This window comes from Nicotiana sylvestris, chromosome 7 (assembly GCF_000393655.2).
Source record: "Nicotiana sylvestris chromosome 7, ASM39365v2, whole genome shotgun sequence".
NCBI classification, from domain to species: domain Eukaryota; kingdom Viridiplantae; phylum Streptophyta; class Magnoliopsida; order Solanales; family Solanaceae; genus Nicotiana; species Nicotiana sylvestris.
In genome coordinates, this window is record NC_091063.1 from 58,868,325 (window position 1) to 58,880,861 (window position 12,537).

Below are 12,537 nucleotides of genomic sequence, written 5' to 3' on the forward strand. Positions count from 1 at the left end.
ATCTCCTATGGGTAGAACTCTAACGATTTCAAACTAGGAAGTGCGTCTCCTATTAATGAAACCTTCGCTTTCTCTTTTTTTGAATTATTTACTTACCTGTGTTGTCTTCCCTCGAAACTGTTGGGGATTATTTAGACGGGGATAACTTTCCTTTTCTTTTGCTTTTGTTTTTTTTATTTTATCTTTTTATTCTTTTTGTTTTTCTTTTTATTATTCTTTTTTTTTATTCCTTTTTTGTTTTGTTTTTGCATAGCTTCTTCCTTCAAAGACTACCTCCCTTGATTTACTTACCTGTTGGGGGTAAAATGTTATCAGCTGGGGGTACCTGACTTCCAGAAAATTTTCTAAATGGAAGGAAAATTTTCTGCCCCAGTTTGATAATATCCCTTGTGGCATGCGTTTCTGCATCAATGCCATTTCCTTTACCTGTTTCAAATCAAACAAAATTTGTTAGTTTAAAACATGGTGGTTGGCTGTGATACTCCTATTGGGATTGCTTTCCCTTTCTCCTTCATTGCGCTGTGCTCCACGACTTGTTGGGGATGATATTATGTGCTGGGGATAATCCCTTCCTGCTGGGGATATCCCTCTTCTTTTGTGGCATAGCTTGGAAACTGGCATTTCCCCGACCTTTTAGTCTAGTATGGATTTCGCCGAATCATGCTCACTGCTCTCCTTGCTTTGTTCACGGGCCTTGTCTTTGAGGTTTATAACCTTGGTTTTGGCAAGGATATCCCTCTTGACGCTCGTCAATCCTTTTGTCAATTCCCTTTTGCTGGGGATATCTTTATTGACACTGGCCTCGCGCTTGTTCCTTGCTGACTATACCATTTGGATGTACTAGTCAGATCTCATCTTGAAAAGCTGATGGCATATTTGAAGTCATTTCATACTTGTTCTGGCCCGACAGACTCTATTGGGGAATTTTTCTATGAAAGGAGAAAGATAAAAGAAACAAAATAAAAGACAAAGGAAACGAATGACTCTTTTACAAAAGAAACTATAAATAAAAATCTATCAAACGCAGATACCGACTCTAATGGCCATGACATGCGTATGTGGCCTATCCTCTGCCGTCAATCATCTTTTAAGATCTTCAATTGGCGATTCCCCCTCTGATTCTCAATCTTATTCGACTTGTAGTGCCCGAAGGGTTTTCACTATCAAGTCTCTCTCATTTTTGGGTTCTTCTCTCAGCTTTCATCGCCTTATGGTGCCTGTGAAGGTTTTCACCAATAAGACTCTCTCGTTTTATATCTCTCTCCAGCTGGGGATTTGGAGTGTTGCTGGTATGACTCTTTCTGTTGGAGATTAGAGTCCTTTCTGCTGTGGAACAGAATGTTATGTTCGCCGGTAAGACTCTTCATTTGTCTGACTTGGCATTTTTCGAAAACTGATCAGAAGGTCTTTCTTTGGACCGTAATGTGGTTTTTTGGATAGGGCTAGAAAAAAAGGGTATTAAAGGCTCAAAAAAATGCATTAGTTTTGGGTTATTAGTTACAACCTTCGGAATTAGATTTATTTACAACGACCGCAACCTCTGCCCCAGTTTCTTGCTTGGGGATATCTTAATTGTTTTTTTTTCATTTTTCAAAACTATGACCGAGCCGTGAAGCGCCTACGTATCCTCTTTGAGGAATCAGGTCAAACGTAGTTCCCAATTCCTCTTTTTCATTTGACTTTCTTTTGTTTTTTTTTTGTTTTTGTTATCATTTTCTCTTTTTTTCCATTTTGTTGTTTTCTTTTTTTTTTCCCTTTTTTTTTTCGTTGCTACTGATTCCGAACGAGGGGTATGAAAGAAAATAAATAAGGCTCAAAAGGGGTAACGAAGGATAAAGTGTTTGGGTAGCAGAACAAAATGCCTTCGTCATTCCAGTCTTCAAAACATGCCAAGTGCAAACAACACACTTTAAATTTGTAGTCTCTTCTGATGGTGCTGGACTTGACAATTATGTTAAACATTTTATTTTTCCTTTGTCATTTCTAAGCACCGTTGGGCGACACTCTCATTATCATGACCGACCCTCATGCCAATTTGGCGAATCTTGCTTTTAACGGTTTTCTTTGTGCTTAACTTGCCCCAGTTCCACATGACTCGAGCTCTGAATAATCTCAAACCGTCCTTATTTTCTTTAAATGGTCTGATCGCCTTTCCAGGGTTTTATGATTAACTTTAAAGACTAGGCCCAAAGTGTGTGCGCATGTCATGTCACTAGAATCGGCGTTGAATAAAAAATGATAAGAAGACTAAACAAAAGAAGACCGGAAATAATAGAAGACCGGAATTTGCATTAGATTGCCGGTGAAATAACAAAACAAACAAAACAATCCAGAACAAAATCCTAAAACAAACTGGACAAGACAATGTCCGACTTATAACCCTAAATCCGAACAATAGAAATGACAACAAAATAAGCCACCACAAGCTTCTCTCTTGTGGACCAAGGAAACGAAACGTCCTCCCACTTTATCAAAAACTGGCATCTTAGCCACTAAGCTTTGATCAATACTGCCAAGACTATTGCCAGCTTCAACATCATCAACCTCCGTCAACAAGTTCTTGATAGGGTTCGAGTGCTCCATGTCACTGTTATTAATCACAACCCGCCCTTCTCGGATCATTTTCTCTACTTCCCTTCTCCAACTATGACAGCTCTCAATGTTGTGTCCTATGACATTGGAGTGGTAGGCGCATCGCGCTGCCGGATCAAAGCTCCTTGCAAGTGGATTTAGAGTACATGCGGGGAGTGGCTCAATCGAGCCAGTATGCCTTAGCCTTTCCATAAGATACCCCGATAGGGGTGAGAGCCTTTTCTCGTTTCAGCAAACTCTTCATTCTTGCATGTTGACAGGGCCGGAAACCTGATCCAGATGGCTTTTGGTAGGCCTGTATGGGTGGGTAAGCATTTCGTGGAGTCGGGTACCTGGGAAGTGAGGTATGGCTTTTGAGGTCACGGGGAAAGAAGTGGTGTTGGGGAGCGGAGAAGCATTGAGGAGTGATGGAGCTACTCGGATAGCAGGGAAAGCTGCCATAAGTGGGTTGGGATGGAGAGTATGGGGGATCTTCCATTATGGTGTTGGGTGCTTGGGAAATGACCGAGTTCAAGAGACTTGGCGGTGGAGGGGGTGGTGCTTTTCCTGTTATCCATGCCTGATACATGTCTGCCACATGCTGTCTCAGCATTTTCACTTCTTCTACCAACCCGTTGTTCCGTTCGACCAATTGTTGTCGGTCATCAGTACCGACCCACTCGGTTCTGCGGTTCTGAGCCATTGTCCTTTGATTTTGCTTTGCAGGGAGGAGTTACCACAACCAACCACTCTCTATATATGGACATATCAAAGGGAAGTCATCACGTTAGTGTTAGGGCATTGGACAGACAATCATATATCAAAAATGTACCCAAGCAGTTAGACAATTGTGCCCCCTGAAAATCTTCCACACTCTCTTTTATTTATTTATTATTATATATATATTTTTTATTTTTTTATTTTATTTTTTTTCATTTTAGTGGTGGTCGAATCTTATGGAGATTGCCTACGTATCATGTCCCCGCATGAATCAGACCTTGCGTAGTTCGGACCGCTGAAAGATAAACAATACTAAACCTTTTTCATATTAGAACAAACTGGGTTTCAAAGGTTTGAATATGACCTACAAACTCAAAAATCAAACAACCCACATATTTTAATCAAAAACTTTACAAACTCAAAAACAAAAGGCTAGCTCCCTTTCTCTGTTCGACAAATGCAACCAAACGGTTATTTTTGCAAATGTGGCCCCTTCCAAATTTCACATGAATTTTGAGGCCGGGGAGGATTATTTATGACACTTTACAAACTTGTCCGTTCTTTTACGAAAATAGCCTTTCGACAACTGAAAGATACTCTAAGGCTATTTCGGCAAGAACGGTTTAAAACGCGGCCGAAGCTGGCTCGGCTTATTTTATTTTTTCATTTTTTTTTGACTAAACATCCAAACGGCATTCACCTGACCGTTTACTCTTTGTTTTTTTTTTCAAATTACGATAAAAACCTTGTGCTGCAAACACGGCCTTTCGACGTCTCGGGGACGAAGCTTTTTAAGGCTGTGTGGGTCAACTGGACCAAACTCCTAGACATGACCCAAAAGGTGGCTGTTTACGCAAAGTCAGCCTTCCGGCGTCCCTTTCGGGAACATTCGGCTATTTATGACAAACAGCATCTCCTGACTTAGTTATGACTCTTTATCGTTTTTCAAAGATAGGAAACTCAATATTGCAAACACGGCCTGTCAACGTCTCGGGGACGAAGATTTTTAAGGCTGTGTGGGTCAACTGGACCAAAACTTAAAATGACCCAAAGGTGGCTGTTTATGCAAAGTCAGCCTTCCGGCGTCCCTTTCGGGGACATTCGGCTATGTCTTGATAAAACAGCGTCACTCGACTTCTTTATGACAAAAACTAAAATTTGACATATATATTTTTTATTATTATTATTTGTTTTTTGGCTTTTTAGAAAAAGGTGGGGTTGGACCCGATGAGGGTTGCCTACGTATCTCACATCCGGTGAGAATCAAACCCGCGTAGTTCGGGCAAATAAACTATTTTTGAGAAGACCCTTTTCCATTTTCTATTCTTTTTTTTTATATATATAACAAACAAACAAACTATTATTTTTCATTCATAACAAACAAACTAACTAACGTAAAACCTAAAACATTCCTTCTTTTTCATTTGTTTTTCTTATTCTAAAGAAAATGTTTTTTTTTTGGAATTTTTCCTTTAATAAAAGAAATGCTTGAATTTTTAAAGAAGAATCAAAATATTTTTTGAAATTTTTTTTTTTGGATTATATACATATTTATTTTGGAACAAATAATAAAATCACGTTCAACGTCTGACTCTTTTTATTTTATTTTTGGCATTTTCATAGACAAATAAAATAAAATAAAACATTTTTTAAAAACCAGACTCTTTTTCATTTTCATTTTCATGGCAAAACAAACTATTTTCTTTTCTATATTTTTTGACAGAACAATGATGATTTTTTTTCTATTTTTCCTTTGCTTTTAATATAACAAACTAATAAGACATTTTTTTTTCATTTTCAAAATTTCTGCAGAGTTTTGACACTACTTGGACATTTGTTTTTTTTCTAACAATAAGTAGTTATATCTCTACACTGTTATTTTCTCCTCTTTTCCACTATTTTTCTAATTTTGTGGATGATGATGAAAACATACACAATCTTCTTCTTTTTTGAATTTTCAATGTTTATATATATATATTTATTATATTTTCAAAAATGTGGCATGGGGGACATAGGGAATTTCAAGACTTCTTGGATTCCGCAAATGTTCTCCATGTGCTTTTTCCAAAAATGAAGCGTGGGGGACATAGGGGAATTCCAAGGCTTCTTGGATTCCACAAATGTTCCCCATGCTTTGATTAAAATAATACCATGTTGGAAATAACCAAATGACTCATTCGCCCTTGACTAAATACAACATGTAGCACATAGGATGCCGAAAGATGGTCTATTATTTTCAGGTTGCTTGTCCTAGACGGACCCAACCCCTATGTTGAGTCCCCTAAGTCAAATGCACATGATGCAAATAAACGTTCCTACTAGGGATCCGGCATGTGGCTTTGTTATACTAGGTTCAAAAACCTGGGTCGGTGTTCTAGACAGTGTACCCGAGCGGACAACTCGAGCTGAGGAAGGAGCTCCTTTCCGGGAACCAAAAGGCCAGCCGGCTTAGAAACTTTCCGAGCCTCTTTTATTCAGGGTATGACACTAACAGAATAGGGAGTCTCAACCAGTAAGCACATCCCCGGAGGTAAGAAGAGAAAGGTTTCGGCACAATTTATATACAGTTCAAATAATATCAAAGCGGTAAAAGCAGCATTTAGCACATTAGGCTCAAAACACGTAATAAAATCAGATAATAAACAAAGCCAAATAATAACAATTATTCTAAGCTCGAATTCTTAACCCTGAACCAGTGGTTCTGGGTTGTGTCCCCAGCAGAGTCGTCAGAGCTGTCACACCTACTTTTTACGCACCCGCGAGGGGGCAAGGGAATTTTTTCCAATTAAAGGACAATCGAAACGGGATTGGTTTATTTATTTCAGAGTCGCCACTTAGGAGATTTAGGGTGTCCCAAGTCACCAATTTTAATCCCGAATCGAGGAAAATAATGACTCTATATTACAGTCTGCGTACCAGAAATCCGGATAAGGAATTCTGTTAACCCGGGAGAAGGTGTTAGGCATTCCCGAGTTCCGTGGTTCTAGCACGGTCGCTCAACTGTCATATTCGGCTTGATTATCTGATTTTATACAAATATGAACTTATGTGCAAATTTTAACTTTTTACCGCTTTTATAATTATTATTTTAAAAGAATGTGAACATCATTTAAAACACGTCTTTGGACTGCGTCACATGAAATGCACCCATAATCCGGAACACATTTTATTTGATGTTTTGGGATTGGGATTTGGGTCGCATGAAATGCACACCCATGTTTAAGAAAGTAAATTATTAAACACGCGCCTAAAGAGACTATCGCGCTATTATTTTGGGAAGGCCACGAAATTCGCTAAGCGGCCCTCCTGAATTCTAAGTAATTTAAAACAAGTATTTACTGAGGGCCCCGCAATTTGTATTTTTATTCGGCGAGGCTCATCTCATTCTTATTTTTTAAAGGAATTTGCAACGTCATGGAAATGCATCTCGGGCCACGCCACAATCAATGTGCCCGTGATTAGAGGCGTATTTCGATCCCGTTGAGATTTGGATTTGGGTCACATAAATGTGCACCCGAGTATAGGGAGATAACATTATTAAAGGCGTGCCTAACGCAACTAGCGTATTGTTATTTTGGGGAAGGCCGTAAAATTCGCTAACCGGCCTGTCCCGAATTCTAAGTGTTTTAATATATATACATTTAGAGGGCCCCGCAACTTTGTATTTTTTATTTGGCGAGGCTCATCTCATTCTATTATTAAAAGGAATTTACAACGTCATGGAAATGCATCTCGGGCCACTCCACAATCAATGTGCCCGTGACTAGAGACATATTTCGATTCCATTGAGATTTGGATTTGGGTCACATAAATGTGCACCCGCGTTTAAGAAAGTAATTTAATTAAATCGCGTCTAAAGAGGCTAACGCGTTATTGTCTTTGGGGAAGGCAGTGAAATTCACTAAACGGCTCATCCCGAATTCTAAGCATTTATTATGACTAATTATTGAGGGCCCCGCAATTTGCATTTTTATTTGGCGAGGCTCGTCTCATTTATTATTTACAAAGGCAAACCTAAGGCAGCTACATTTTTTCTATTTTTTTTTGCGAGGGCTACGGAAAACCCAATCAATAGCACACCTCGATTTCTAAAGAGTTGAAATTTAATTAAGGGGCCATGAGTTACGGAAAATCTTTACAAAGGGGAATGAACGACTTAACTGTTAAAACCCAAAAGACATATCGTAAATAAAAATCTTTCAAAAAAATTCTTCCCTACAAGTTACTTTACAAATCACAACGAAACAGAAACAGAAATTAATTTATTCGAATCATCATTCCATACCCAAAATGCATGCCTTAAACAGATTATTTGCCAAAAATATAATTATAATATGAGTGATTTTTCTTGCCTGCACCAACAATTCTTAATACTTGACTATCCTAATATTAAGAATTAAACCATATTGAATATCCATCACAACAAACTACAAGTAAGATAGCATTTGAATACAGTAACAACACTTATAAGAAAATAACTTTATTCAACTGTCATTCATCAATTTTAGGAGAATAAGATGTCAAGAGAAGGATTAGAAGCGGACCTTACTTTGTCCTTAACGTAACGGACCTCGACGAACAACGACGACCTCAACGGAACCGACGACACGAACCAAGATTGTCAATGACCTCGACACTCACCTTCTCACTTTCGACGACCTTGACGGGCTGTGGGTTGTTTGGGTGATGACTGACGTAGGGTTGAGCCGGAGGTTTGGTGGACTGGTTGTCGACCGGTGGTGTTTGACGACGGGGAGTTGGGGAAGCTACCATGCTTCTGTTGGTGAAGCATAAGAAACACAGCAGCAGCTGGGTTTAACAACGCAGCAACTGGGCATGCGAGTGGTGACGGGATAGTCACCTGATATGGCGTTACTGCTGGTTCGTGGCTGGGGTGAGGAGGAGGCCTGGGGTTATGGTCGCCGGACTGTTTGGATCAGCTGGGCGCGAGGGAGAAGCTATGGCGGGTCGTTTGGGCAAGATGGTGCAGCAGCCATGGTTGTCTTGGTGGAGCGGAAGCTCGCGAGCTGGGGGATAGGGTGGTTGACGACGGTTTTGGGACTGATTTGTCGACTGGTCATCGCGGGTAGTGGTCGACGGTGGTTTCGGACAAGAGGGTGACGGAGTTAAGAGGAGACGCGGTGGTGTTTGGACGGTGGTGATGGAGTTGGGCTGGTAGTCTTTTCACAGTAGGTTTTCTTCTTCTTTAGGAAGAAGAAGGTCTACAGTACATGTTTTCAAAAAAATGGAAGTCCCCCTTTCAAAAATGTTTGTCCGTGTATTTGACATGGCTTTGCCCAGGGAAATGAGCCCACGCGTGGTGGGGTTCGAGATTTGTGTCCCCCACGCGTGGTGGGGTTCCCCATGTGTCCTGGACTCGGTTTATTATGGGTTAGGTCTGGAATTAGGCCTAAAACCGGGTAGTTTGAACCTGAATATTATTCTTTTGCACGGACCCGAGAAATAGGAACACGATGTTGCTTAACTAGTCCTATATAAGCAAAATAGCTACTAAAATAAGACTAATTATTTAAAACAAAACTATATTATTATTTTCTTAATATTTTTCAAGATTTAAAATAGCTACAAAATATTAATAAAACTATTTTTTTGTAATTTTTGTTTTTTATATAAAGATAAAATATAAAGTAATATTTTTGCATTTTTTCCAAATTAAAATGACTACAAAACCTTAATAGAATTATATTTTTTTTGTAATTTTCGAAATTATATAAAGTACAAAAATAAAGTGCAATTTTTTGATTTTTTCAAGTTTATGAGGGATACATAAACTAAAATTTATATATATATTTTTTGTAATTTTTTCTTTTGCGAGAAAAATAAAGTAAAAATAGTCAAAATAGCTATATTAGTCCTAAATTAAATATTTAAGCTAAGAATGTAAAAATTCCCGGGGAGGGTCAAAAATCACGTGCTTACACCACCGGAAGATGGCAAGCTTTCCCAAACACCAACCGGTACGGGGACATGCCAATCGGAGTCTTGTAACTTGTCCGATAGGCCCAAAGAGCACCATCCAATTTTTTCGACCAATCGGTCCTATTTGCATTTACAATTTTAGACAAGATACTCTTAATTTCTCGGTTGGAGACTTCCACTTGACCGCTAGCTTGAAGATGATAGGGGGTGGTTACTTTGTGATTAACTCCATATTTGACTAGCAATGAATCAAAAGCTTTGTTGTAAAAGTGAGATCCCCCATCACTAATGATAGCACGGGGAATGTCAAACCTCATGAAGATACTCTTTTTAAGAAATGCCACAACACTCCGGGCTTCATTGTTGGGCAAAGCCATGGCTTCAACCCACTTGGAGACATTATCTACCGCCACTAGAATGTAAGTGTTTCCACAAGAGCTCACGAAAGGACCCATGAAGTCGATGCCCCAAACATAAAAAATGTCTACCTCGAGAATTGTATTGAGGGGCATTTCATCCCTTTTTGAAATTCCACCGGCTCGTTGGCATTCATCACATCTTTTGACCACATCACCGGCATATTTAAACAAAGTAGGCCAATAAAATCCGCAACTAAGCACTTTAGAAGCCGTTCTCGCCCCGCTATGATGGCCACCATAGGGTGAGGAATGTCAAGCTTCCAAAATACCCAATTGCTCCTCTTCCAAGACACATCGTCGAATTACACCATCGGTGCAAATCTTAAACAAATAGGGCTTGTCCCAATAATAATCCAAGCTATCCCATTTGAGCTTCTTCCTTTGGTTAGAAGAGAGCTCACATGGGATGATTCCAGTAACAAGATAGTTTGCAATATCCACAAACCACAGTATTCCACTCATTGACACCGCAAGGAGTTGATCATTGGGAAATGTATCATTGATATCAAGGCCGTCACAAGACCTCCCCTCCTTCTCCAAACGGGACAAGTGGTTCGCCACTTGATTCTCGCTACCCTTCCGGTCAACAATTTCTAAATCAAACTCTTAAAGGAGAAGAACCCATCTCATCAATATTGCCTTTAAATCTTTCTTGGTCATCAAATACCTAAGGGCGACATGGTCGGTGTGCACAATAACTTTTGCCCCCATAAGGTAAGGATGGAACTTTTCCATAGCAAAAACAATAGCCAACAACTCCTTTTCGGTGACTGTGTAGTTCCTTTGAGCCTCATTCATGGTCTTGCTTGAGTAGTACACCGGATGGAACATCTTGTTGATCCTTTGGCCTAAATCTGCCCCACCACAACGTCACTCGCGTCGCACATGAGCTCGAATGGTAAGCTCCAATTTGGTGCGGTGATGATGGGGGTAGTTGTCAACTTTTGTTTAAGGAGCTCAAAAGCCTCCATGCATTTCTCATCAAAAACAAACTTGGCATCTTTCTCTAGCAATTTGCACAACGGGTTAACTACCTTAGAAAAATCTTTGATGAACCTCCGGTAGAAACCCGCATGTCCAAGAAAACTCCTCAACCCTTTGACAGAAGTAGGGGGAGGAAGCATTGAAATAACCTCGATCTTGGCCTTATCAACTTCAATTCCTCACTTCGAGATCTTGTGACCCAACACTATACACTCTTCTACCATAAAATGGCACTTTTCCCAGTTTAGAACAAGGTTGGTATCTTCACACCGGGCCAACACTCTATCCAAGTTTACCAAGAACTCCTCAAAAGAATCCCCAACCACGCTAAAATCATCCATGAAGACCTCCAAGATATCCTCCACCATGTCGGTGAAAATAGCCATCATGCAATGTTGGAAGGTCGTCGGAGCATTACATAATCCAAATGGCATTCTGGAGAAAGCGAATGTGCCATAAGGACATGTGAAAGTCGTCTTCTCTTTGTCCTCTAGGGCAATGAGAATTTGATTGTATCCCAAGTAACCATCCAAAAAACAATAGAAAGCCCGGCCCGCAAGACGATCAAGCATTTGGTCAAGGAATGGCAATAGAAAATGATCTTTTCTAGTCACCTTGTTCAGCTTCCAGTAATCTATGCAAACTCTCCAACCTGTCACTATCCGAGTCGGAATAAGCTCATTGTTGTCATTGGTCACTACAGTCATTCCACCTTTTTTCGGTACGCATTGCACCGGAAAAGTCCATGAACTGTCATAAATGGGATAAACCACACATGCGTCAAGCAACTTGATAACCTCTTTCTTTACCATTTCTTGCATAGCCTCATTTAGTCTTCTTTGATGCTCAAGTGAATGCCTCGCATCCTCCTCCAATATGATTTTATGCATGAAAAAGGCGGGGCTTATACCCCGAATATCAACTAGAGTCCATCCGATTGCACTTTTTCGCTTTTGAAGAACCGCCAAGGTGGCCTTAACCTGCATGTTAGTAAGGCAAGAAGAAAGAATGATAGGTAAAGTAGAATTTGAACCCAAGAATTCATACCTGAGGTGTGGAGGAAGTGGCTTCAACTCCAACACCGGTGGCTCCTCAATCGATGGCTTCGTTGGTGGAGTTTTGCGGTTTTCAAGATCTAAAGATAGCCTTCTAGGCTCATAAGAATATGAACCCATACCATGTAATTCATTCACGCACTCCACTCTACTTGCATCATCTTTGACATCCATGTTAAGAAGCACGGCCTTAAGAGGATCTTCAACATTGATCATGGAACTTGTGTCATCCACTATCACGGCTGTGACAATGTCCACAAAAGAACACACCTCTGTGCTATTTGGTTGTCTCATTAACATGGAATACCACCTTCTCATATCCCACTTGGAATGTCAACTCACCAGCTTCAACATCAACTAATGCCTTCCCCGTAGCTAGGAAAGGTCTTCCAATAATAATCGGCACTTCAAAATCCACCTCACAATCTAATATGACAAAGTCGGATGGCAATATGAATTTATCAACATGGACAAGAACATCATCGATTATGCCCAAGGGTCGCTTCATCAATCGATCTGCCATTTGAAGTCTCATTGAGGTAGGTCGAGGTTGCCCAATTCCCAAAGTCTTGAAGACTGAGTACGACATCAAATTAATACTAGCCCCCAAGTCACAAAGGGATTTAGCAAAATTCGCACTTCCGATAGTACATGAGATAGTAAAAGCTCCGGGATCCTCAAGCTTGGGTGCCATTGAATGCACTATGGCACTCACTTGATGAGTCATCTTAATTGTTTCACACTCCATCGACCTCTTCTTTGTAACCAAATCTTTCATGAACTTTGCATACCCCGGCATTTGTTCAAGTGCCTCAACTAAGGGGACACTGATTGTGAGGCTTTTCATC

At 40.1% G+C, this 12,537-nt stretch overlaps 2 protein-coding genes across 2 annotated transcripts; both read right to left on the reverse strand.

The window, feature by feature from the left end:
* Positions 1-9,219: 9,219 nt before the first annotated feature.
* On the reverse strand, positions 9,220-9,686 carry LOC138873194 (uncharacterized). Its single transcript, XM_070151634.1, has 2 exons — positions 9,447-9,686; positions 9,220-9,351 (listed from the first exon to the last, which is right to left on the reverse strand). The coding sequence occupies exons 1-2, from the start codon at positions 9,684-9,686 to the stop codon at positions 9,220-9,222; spliced, it is 372 nt and encodes a 123-aa protein (XP_070007735.1).
* Positions 9,687-9,902: 216 nt separating this feature from the next.
* LOC138873195 (uncharacterized) lies at positions 9,903-12,212 on the reverse strand. Its single transcript, XM_070151635.1, has 3 exons — positions 12,032-12,212; positions 11,812-11,931; positions 9,903-10,255 (listed from the first exon to the last, which is right to left on the reverse strand). Exons 1-3 carry the CDS (start codon positions 12,210-12,212, stop codon positions 9,903-9,905), a joined length of 654 nt encoding a protein of 217 aa, XP_070007736.1.
* Between the last annotated feature and the right edge of the window lie 325 nt (positions 12,213-12,537).